This window comes from Oryzias melastigma, linkage group LG9, assembly GCF_002922805.2.
Source record: "Oryzias melastigma strain HK-1 linkage group LG9, ASM292280v2, whole genome shotgun sequence".
NCBI lineage: Eukaryota > Metazoa > Chordata > Actinopteri > Beloniformes > Adrianichthyidae > Oryzias > Oryzias melastigma.
The window spans coordinates 18433158-18443960 of record NC_050520.1 but is presented as its reverse complement, the minus strand read 5'-3'; the positions used below and the strand labels follow the sequence as shown (position 1 = coordinate 18443960).

Genomic DNA, 10803 nt, shown 5'->3' with positions numbered 1-10803 from the left:
TAAATAATTTAAAAATATGGGATAATGTTGTAATGGTGGTTCCTCTATGTCTATAGCTTGATTTATTCATGGTTAGAGACAAAATCTTTGAACTGAGAATAGTGTAGCTAAAGTGACAGTCAAGAACTTATCAGAATCAATCAAATTTGTCAATATTTGTATCATTGGGCATCAATTGATTAATTTTCTTAACTTTTCAAATTCAGATCTAGAAAATGCAAACTTTGGTTTCAGTAGTTATGTTAGTATGTAAGCCAGAAATTCAGATGTATTATTTGTGGCTATTATGTTTTTTGTTGTGGTAGTATTTACGTCATGAAGCAAAGAAATACAATTTAATATAGATTTAATATTATGTCATCACATGTGTGTTTTTTTTCTTAATTGTAATTTATTGTTATTTTTGTAAATGTTACTGGACAGAATAATTCAGACACAGGAGGGGACATGAGATGGTCACATGTCAGCTTTTGCGGGGCGTGTCCCGCATCTGTCCACACACCTGACTGACACAACGCCTCCCGTACCGCATGTCAAATGTTTACGAGTGTTTAGATTAAAAGGAAAAAAAAAAAAACTCGTCACGTGGTTGAGGTTGGGATCGTAGACTTTTAAACTCCCAGCTGGCAAAGCGGTTCAAGCGGAGCAGCCGCTGCCTCCAGCGGTTCATCTCCACGCGGTTCGGGATGGACGGACGTCATGACAGGAACTGTTGGTTTCACTCCGGCTAGCATGGAGATGCAGTGAGCTGTCTGTGTTCGGAATCCTCTGCAGGCTGCATCAGCAGAGAGTGTCTTGGCATCACTCTTCGTCCTTCCTCTCCGGCGTCATGTGAAGGGGCTCGCGGTGCACTCTCTTGCCGCTCGCGCGCGCGACCCTTCTCGTCTCTGTCCAGCTCTGTCGTCAGTGCCCACGTCCTCGCCCCGACAGTCGCGGTGGGGTTGCGCCCCCGGTGTCTCCGGTGTCCCCGGTTTATCCTGCGCCCGTTGGCGGAGGATGAGCGAGCAAGGGAAGGGCTCGGTGTCCGCCTCTGCCGCGGCCCCGGCTCCCGGATCGGATACGTACAAAGGCTGGCTCTTCAAATGGACAAACTATTTGAAAGGGTACCAGCGGCGATGGTTTGTCCTCAGCAATGGCCTGCTCTCCTATTACAGGTAATTTTTGTTTGTTTACTCCCCAAACGTGTCATTTCTACAAAATAAATGTCACTTAGCGGGCAAAAGTCATCTTTCTGTCTGCGCATCATTACAGCTGGCAGCCTCAGCTGGCTAGCAAGAGGCTAAAGCTAGCTGTCAAATGGACAGTCAGCTGTTTACTTCCAGCTGACGGAGGCATAACGCTTTGCTTTTAGCTGACTGTTGGTTTTAGGAAAGCGGATAAAAAGACAGAGGCGGACACAGCAGCACACTTTCTCTAATAACTCAACAGAGTGTTTTGAAATTAGGTTAAATCGATGTCAAACGTTGGTTAGCAAACTGAGCTAGCATGTTAGCATCATGTCAAGAGATCATGTAGCTGATGCTAAAATCAAACTGTCATTTCTTTATTTTTTATCTTAATATTTTCCTGTGAGTGGTCTGCACAGTCAGTTCAAATAGCTGAGAAAAGCCACTCAGTGTGATGATGACTGAAACGAGATACGAAGCAAGAGGTGGTCGTTGTCATCCTCCTCCTCCTCCTCCCCGCACCCTGACTGGAGAGCTCCGAGCCAGCCTTACTACCGCCGGTGGACACCTGTGGCTCAGGTGTTTCAAGCCAGGGAGTCATGTTTCAGCAGGTCTGGCTGTTCAAGGCACAGTATGGAATCAGAGAAGATCATCCGAGATGACTTCTAATGTATTGTCATAAAAACTTAATGCCTTATTTTAATGCTTTTATTCTGAAAGTTTGGCCAAAATACATTTGCTCTACTTTAACTGTTTTCAAGGTCACTCTGTCCTTGATGTTCTCTCAGTATTGAGGAGTTTCATCTTTATAATAGCCCTGAATGTCAGTTAAATAAACAGTACTCGACATTGAGTCGATATATTTGTTCAAAGGTTTTTTTTTACAGTTTATAAATTCAGGACTCTGCGCCATTAAAACTGATTGAAATGTACCAAAAGCTCAAAGACCCATTCCAATGAAAATCATGTTTATCCTGTTCTTGTTGCATTTTTCTTATGATAGAGAAAATATATAAAGAAAATTCAGATTAAAATTGTTTTTCTGAGTATTTCTTTATTCAATTAGTTGTAAATAACATTAAAAGGCAGTTTAAAAAAGCTTGTATGTCTGATGTGGAAGCTACTACGGCAAGCCACAATGTCCCTGCTCCACTCCCTTCTGATGCATCCACATTCAGAAGAATAGATCCATGTACGTCAACATTTGGCTCAAAACTGTACGGCTGGATAGCTCTGATATTGCGGGCCATTTTTGTTGCACCGCCAACATTAAGTTGGGGTTGTAAGGAGCTGTAAGCTAGTGGAAGAAACAGATGGATGAAGGGAAATGGATGCAGGCTTACTCTGTGCCAACAGTCTCTCCTACAAGTCAGGGGCACATTTCTAAAGAACTCCTGCGCCTCTGCAGAAACTGTAAGAAAATGACACTTTTTTTTTTTAAATTATGGCTAATTAATATCAATATAATTCAAATTAAAAGAACACCTGTAACACTTTTACAAGAGATAAAAAAATGATTGGAGTGGGTCTTTAAAGTGCTGGTGCTAATTTCAGTGATAAGCCTGTGTGGTCCAAAACTATCTTTTAGATCCTATTTGTCATATCAGCATGAAGTTTATTTTCTAAACTCTCTGAGGAGACATTTTAGGAATTAATCCTCTCCACATTCTCAAAGGTCATAAATGCACTTTACAAAATTAGTATTTTTTTAATGTAGTTTTAGCTTTCATTGATAATAGTGAAAAATTGAGCTGAGTGGAAGGAGGTTAGCAAACATTATTTATTCCTAAAAAAGATCCTCAAAGTATTCAGCACCAGGTTAAAAAACATTATAGAAACCAGTTAAAACAAGAAGTAAAAGATAAATCTAAAATTGTAACATAAAAACCCACATTTAGTTAAAAGCCTGCTGAAATAAAAAGTTCTTTAAGTGATTTTTAAAAGCCCCGGCTTGATTAATGGAGCGTAGAGGACAGAGGCAGGACGTTCCAGAATTTGGGAGCAGTCACTTGTTACACTCGATGTTGTCTAGTATTAAAAGATGTGTAAGGGACAGTCGAAAAGAAGCTCAGAAATATGTGGAGCCTGACCACAAAGAGCTTTAAAACCAAAACCTTCTCTTTTACTGGTCTGGGTTAAAAGAAGAGCAGCAGCTTCCTGCTCAGCGTGAAAGGAAAGCTCCCTGTTGAACGTCCCATCATTAATAGTCCATTATGTTGTAAGATAACTGCTTTTCTTACGGGTAAATCTAACTTGTTGACATCTGAGCGGGTCTGTTTTCTCCTCCACTCATGATTTCCTGGAAGGCCTGATGGTGTTTATCTGGCTCCAGGCTTTGTGTCCCGTTGTTGAAAACATGCTAAAAAAGGCTTAAAAAAACAAACTTGACATGACAACTGAACAATTCTCACTGAATGTCAAGTAATCACAGAGTTCCTTCCCAAAGAAACAGCAAAAAGTTTTAGCATTTTTGTCCAAGTTAAGACATTTAGGGAAGCAAAGTTTTAAGAGTAAACTGGATTTTACTTGCCGAAGATAATTATATATTTTTCATTACATTCTGGAAAAAATAACTCCTTCACAGTAAATACATCAATGTTTTTAAAAAGTCAGTCACCTTGGATTAGACTCAACCAGCATCCACTGATTTTGTGTTTAAGATGAATACATATTAACTAATAATGGAACCAGTTTGTCGGTATTTAAAGGAATCCCTTTTAATCTTTCAATTTTAAAGCACAATCTGGGTTAGTTACTTAGTTTTTTGTTTTGGCCTTAGATATTTTGGTGCTGAAACTGTGTCTGGTTGTCTTTTCAGACTATAGGAGCTTGAAATCATGTTTTTAGTCCATGTATAAACAGTGTGTTGGAGCACATGACACATTTTTTTTTAAATGCTAATTTATTAAGCAGCTGGTTGTTGCTCAAAGACTTTTTAAATCGTTTACCAAAGTCAAAGGTATATTGATGAAACATGTTTTACCTACAAAGGGTTAATTCTAGGCAGTGATGAACACATAGGACAATATGGAGCACAAAGTTAAAAAACGCTCAGAAATTCCAGAATCTGAGGCTTACCGTAATTCCCCTGAACTCTTGCTCTTCTTCCTTTTCCAATTCCATTTATTTTTAAAGTACAACTGACTTTTCTTGCAGCTTTAATGTTCTAAGTACTATTTACTAACCTAATAGGGTAAACCAAGCTTGCAGTGTTGGGGAAGATTACAGGGCATTAAAACTTTGAGTGTTACTGGAGCTGCCATATCAGTGCTCCTGGCCTTGTCTTAGAAGACCCGGCTGCACACGTTTCCCTCAGAGTAACCAGATTGTGTCAGTTTAAGTGCTCACCAGATGTTTGGCACCATCCATGGCTCCTTCAAGGGTTATGTCGTGGTGTTAACGCTTAACTCCGTGATTTGAATCGTTGAGTCAGCCAAAACTGAAGCCAAGGTCGGCCCCGGCTCAGTAAGGTCCACTTTGGCCGGATTCCACTCTAGTAGCCGGACATGTCAGCCAAGTGACTGGAAGAGGCTCCTGTGATCTAATCTTGCTAATGGTCTCTTTGTTGTTCTAAGCACCAGACTGCATGCCAATGTCACTCAGCTGGTGTGGCTGACCTGGCACTATTGGTGTTTCAGTGTGATGCTGAGAGCGGTGGATGGATGTTCACGACAGCAGGAAGCCATGTTCTAAACGTCTCATTGTTTCATTTTATCAGCAGGTCATGGCGAGCTGTCCCTATAGTGGTATCACTGCCTTGGTTTTCTTTTGTCTTGTTTCTGTTTTTGGCATGTCTCCCAGCATGCCTCAGGCTCCTTCCCTCTGTGTTGTGATATTACAGCCTCCTGCCACAACAAAACCTGTTGGAACTTTTTACTTTTACCTTTCTTGGCCCAGTTTGTGTCTTCATTCATGGTGGTTTGTCCTCTGTTGTTCACCGGGTGTCGTTTTGTCGTTACATGCTCCAGATCGGTGGATTTATGTTTTATCAGGATGTGTGCGCAGGGCACTGACAGGTAAACTGGAACGTTCTCCTGATGCAGTCCGAGATCTGGAACTTCTGTCACATCTTCAGCTAAACCCGCCCTCCCCTCTACTTGTCCCATAAAACTCCTGTAGTCCTTATCTTTCTCTCCCAGCTTCTGGACTGTGTAGTTTCATGGCCTTTGCATGGCCTCACTTCCCTACAGGGCAGAAGTGATCTGCATGGATCTCATCTTACTCGTCAGCAGCACATTCGGTTTGCTGACCCACTTACATTCAGGACTCTTCAGCTGAGCTCAGCTGAGTGAGCCTGGAAACTGGCTGCTCTCTGCACTGCTTTGCATGACCCCAGTGTAAAGTTGTATGCACAACCGATGTTCACCAAGTGCCAACAGAGGAGGAGTACACTGGAGTGCTTGTTCTCCTTTGGCATTAGAACAAGACCTGAATTCAGTCAAACGAGCAGTGTGAAGGAAGTTTCTGCATGAGAGTATTCCTTCTGCCTTTCAGCCTAAATAGACCATCGGCATTCCTGTGAATGTCAGCTGAAACAGAATTAGTTTACAGTACAGTCCTGCTAAGAGTTTGTGGATGTATGGACGTCTCCACAGATATTTCCACATGACAGCATGGCTGCATGCTTTAAAGGGCCATTTCCCAACGCTCAGACATGTGACGGGGTGTTTCTTGAGTGTTTTAAACGCTGTAAGGCGATAAGAACCTTTGGAAAAAAAATTATAAATTGCTCATAAAAGTTTAAAAAATGTATACATTTGAAAAATCTTCATAGGATAAAATAAATAATGATGAACTTTTTTCATTGATAGTTAAAAAAAAATGCGCTCCTCTTTTGTTTGTCATTTTTTTAACATCCATCCAACCATCCATCCATCCGTTTATTTATTTAGTGATATTAATTAACCCTTGAATCACGTTTTTTGGACTTTGGTAAGAAGCTGTTTAAAAAAAATCCTCACATGCATGAGTAGAACATGCAAACTCCACATGGAAAGCCGGGATTTGAACCTTCTTATTGAGGCGATAGTGCTAACCACCACCACACCACTGTGCAACCCTAGATCAACATCATGAAATTATAACAATTCTAAATGTTTTCCAGTAAGTTATTAAGCCACCTATTGGAGACATTTTTTTTCTCAGCAGACATCACATATGTGGATTTTCTTACTGGAAGAGTGTGTGAAGCAGAAATAACTTAAAATTCTTGTGTTTGTTCATTTGTTAACTATTCAGTGAACTTTGCTGGTGTGTTTGTCAAATCATTCTTGCATTACAATGATTATTTCCCAACTTGATCTCTGATACAGATGGCCTAACTCTAAATTCTTGTTAGTTGCTGGGAATTTCTTATAAGGACATGCTATTTTTATTTCTTTTAAAGCTGATCTAACATGAAAATAGTTTTATGTGCTTAAAAGACCGTTTCAGAGATGTTTGACTTGTTCTGATGCTATTATGTAAAATTAAGCTATTTGAACAGGTTTTTTTTAAGAGAGAAGATGAATGTTCTAGCAGTTTTGACTTAATCTTATACACCTACAGATGTGAAATAAGATTTATGTATTTGTGAGCGTGATACTCAGCTTTTGGACTTCTGGATGAACTTGCTGTGATCTTTTTTAAAGTAGAGAACACTGGCAAAATCTGTTTTAAAAAAAAGACATGGAACTCAACCTTGACTGATATTCCGTAGCAAAAGAGATAATGTACAGAAGAGCAGCCATACTCAATAATCTGTGAGGTTGTTGCTGCCAGTATCTGTGAATATGATTGACATGACCACCCATGTCAGTTGTCTCCATCGTTTTCATTGTTTTTGTCCCTGAAAATAAGCTAACATCTCAATCAGTCAGATATTAACACATAAAGATGTATATATATTTTTATCACTTTGTTCAAAAATAAATACAGTTGAGAGTATTTTGCATTTCAATTTTATTAGTCTTTCTTTTATTTTCAATATAAGTCATTTGCAACACTACATTTTTCCCCAACAAGGAACAAAAAAGTGTATTTTTGATCTAGTACAAATCCAATATATTAACTTTATTTGCTAGAAAATAATGCAGATTCTGATGTCAATTTTTTTTAATGAAAATATTGTTTCTTTTTCATTTTTCTGTCCAACATTTGGTAAAGTAACGCTTACTTCGAAACTGTTGAGACTTTTTGTTTAAGTTCTTGCCTTTACATTTGATGCGCAAATTAGCTGCATTGCAGCTTCTTTTAATTGCTGCTGTCTTGGTAATCAATACAATTGGTTTGCCAGATGCTGATCTGAACATTGGCTCTCCAGTGGACATATTGATCTATCGCTGCCCTGCATCTTACCTCACCTCTTTGTGACAAAATGCCAGATTTTCCGCTTTTCACCACAGTCATCTAAAAATAGTGTTCCTCTGCATTTTTCTCTTTTTCTATACAATAAAAAAATAGTAAAAAGAGATAAAATTCATTAAAAAATTCAGCTTTGAATCTTTTACTTTTAACATTTTGCTAAGCACCATATTAGTGATTTTATTTCTAATAAGATAGATATATTGAGTCATCCTCTTTTGTCAGAGATGTGTACAGTGAGAATGAACAGCTTCATTCAGTTTGTTCTTTGCCTGTCAGTTTTTACCTCCTCCTACTGTCCTCTCTTTGTCTGCTCTGTTGTACATTGTTTATTTGTGTTAACTCCAGCCGCTTGGAGTGGAAACACAAAAGGCCCTGTTATCTAGATTAGTGAACGTACAACAGCTGGTCTTAGTGGAAGCTACACATGCCCCCTATTCAACCCCTCTCAGCAGTACATTTTATATTTACTGAAAGAATCCCAGTTGTTTTGCCTAACTGCTCTACTACAAACCTATGCTGTTGCTTTGCTTTTGGTTTTTCTGAACCCCAATGTCAGTCCTCAGCCCGTGTCCACTCTCCTGCTTGCTCTCAGTAACACTTTGAATGCTAGTTGCTTTGATCAACCTGCAACCTTTGTGTTCTGTAAAACGTGTTCTCAAGATCAGTGTCCTCAAAACTATTTTTCCTTCATGTTTTATTTTGCAGGACACAAGCAGAGATGGCCCACACGTGTCGTGGAACTATAAACTTGGCCACGGCGCACATCGACACGGAGGACGCATGCAACATCGTCCTGAGCAGCGGAGGCCGCACTTACCACCTGAAGGCCAGCACAGAGGTGGAGCGGCAGAGATGGGTGACGGCGCTGGAGTTGGCCAAAGCTAAAGCCATTCGCATGATGAACGATCAGTCTGGTAAGAGCAAAAGTATTTTGCTTTTTGGAAAATGGAGTCCCAAACTCTAAGGTTTCCTGCAGTACTAGATCAGAATAAAACCATTGACTGCATAAGAGAACTGGAGCAAGTGAGTGTGACGACCCCCATCAGAATGGACTTGAAGTGAAAAAGAAAATAAATAAATGAATTCAGTCGCCATGTTGGAACCAGAAATGATCAGTAAGCAGTGATTGATCTCAGTCGGTGTGAGTCTACAATTCTATGGCAACCACTCTCTCCAGTCAGGATTAAGGATGTTAGAATAACACACCTCTTCCACTGAAAGCCTTTTTTCAGTGGAAGAGGTTTAAATAATTGAATATGTTTTGAATATTCGACCACCTACTTTTATTGAGGCATTTGATTGGTTAGTCTATAACTGGCTCTATAGAAGAAATATTATGAAAAAAAATTATGATTACCATAGCAAGGACATGTTTGAAAAGAACATAGCAGAGTAAGAAGGATTGTTCTGATAATCACTGAGTAAAAATTGTTTATTTGTAGAAGTCTATGGGGTTTTGGCTTTTTGGGACCAGAGAGTACTACCTATTTCGAACGCCAGGGAGAAGGGGATACTCTGTCCAGTTCTCCTATACAGTCAATGCTTCTTCCTAATTGAATTCTAACTCCACTTTGAGTCAGAAGGGGGCAGTGACGTGTGCTTTGTCTAGTTGGGAAAACAAACAAGAGAATGCTAATACCGCTGTGAGAACTGAGCTTCCATTCAGCCTCGTCCTGACAACAGAACACTCCTTTTCCAGAAACACTGCTTCTTTTATGGTGGTATTAGATCTTGCTGGTTAAAGGTTGTGGGAAAGGCCTGAACGCAATGTTTTTTGTGTGTTTGACTCTGGCATCAGCTCTGAGAGTCTCTGCCCCAGTCTTTTGCAGACACATTCTCCAGAGGTTGAGGCAGGCTATATATTCTTCTGGCCTCCATTTGAAATTCAGATCACTAAATATAGACTAGGGGGGTAGTGTGGGGGCTTTTTTCTTTTAGCTTACCTCTGCCAGTGTAGAGGATTGCTAGGATATTCCACAGACTTTTGGATGAACACACCAAGCTACTGCTAAACTAAAGCTTTTGTGCCTAAAAAAAATATTTTAAATGCAGCATTCTTCCTTTAAAACACACGAAAATCCTGGAATTTCACAAGAGAGGTGGATCAGCTAAGACAAGTTGAATAAATGAGAATTCCATAATCAGCAAGAACATCAATCTTTTAAAAATCTTTTTACTTTATGTAATGGTTTATTATCTCTACTATAAGATATATGTTGCCCCAAAACACACAGCACAAAGTTATGTGTATTTATTTATTTGAGTCTCCTTTTACACCTATCAGTCCCTCAGGGGAGAATTTAAGATGTTACCCAAGAAACACTGTAAAAGGAGCAATGAAAGAAACAGTTTCTGCTTACGACTGCTAAAATAACACTTTCATAGTATTCAGAATTACTTCCAGGTATCTGTAACCGGACTCTGCCAAGACAAACATAGATCATTTGGTCTGAATTTAAATGCCTTTTTTCTCTTTGTAACAAAGAACCTGCGTTGGCTGATCTAGAGAGTTTAATTCTTAAGTAAAAAAAAGCAAAATTTAAAAACTTTTCATCATTTATGTGGCTTGGGTTTCATTTCCATCCTTTATTTTTTACCTTTTTTACCTTTTGTTCTAATGGTTTCCAGTTTTGCTGTACTACATAAAATAAACAGTTTTATAAAAGTATTCTTTGTCAGATGTTGGTATGATCAGCTGTTCATGAGCAGCTCAGTGCAGTGAGTACATCTTTTTTCCCGATGAAACTCTCACTCTGTGCTAAGGCTACTCGGTAGGATCAGCTGTGCGCAGCAGGGGGCAGTGTTTGCCCTCGCTTCATCTGATTTCTCCAGTGTCTCTTTTTGGTTGCCAGGAAATATTCTTTTACCAGACATTTGCCTCAAATGGTACATCTCATTTGTAAACTAAAACAGCTGTTTGCTAAACTAAACCAGAGTCAGAATTTCTCTGGTTCAAGCTAAGTTCAGGCAAACAGAGCTGCTATTGAACAATAACACTTGATCTGACATACTAGCTGATGCGAGGATTGGGTTCTAGAGCAGCAGTGTGTTGATCTGGGCCAGCTTTTCATTAGCAAGTCAATCTGACAGACTAGGCGAGGTTTGACTCACAGAGGCTCTGCTAATCGGTCAGTCAAATAAAATAAATGTATCTTTTTACACCTTTTCCTGCTATACGTTTCTGTATTTTTATTTATTCTGTAAAGACATCCCTTGTCTAAAAAGCTGCATTGCTCTGTCCATGGTCCTGAAACTGTAGACAAAAGGACAAAGTGAAGACAGGCATTTAAAG

The 10803-nt window shown here is 39.5% G+C and overlaps 1 protein-coding gene across 2 annotated transcripts in view; it reads left to right on the top strand.

Moving 5' to 3' along the window:
• The first annotated feature begins 159 nt into the window (after positions 1-159).
• The window catches only part of si:ch211-106a19.1 (uncharacterized protein LOC561797 homolog), a 39567-nt gene continuing 28923 nt past the window's right edge, over positions 160-10803 (top strand). Inside the window, exons 1-2 of one of the 2 annotated variants that reach the window (XM_024274956.2) lie at positions 160-1154; positions 8217-8425. In XM_024274956.2, the coding sequence (XP_024130724.1) occupies positions 997-1154; positions 8217-8425 (367 nt within the window). In that variant the 5' untranslated portion in view covers positions 160-996. The remainder of the gene's footprint in view (positions 1155-8216; positions 8426-10803) is intronic. The other variant, XM_024274955.2, reaches the window with a different exon arrangement.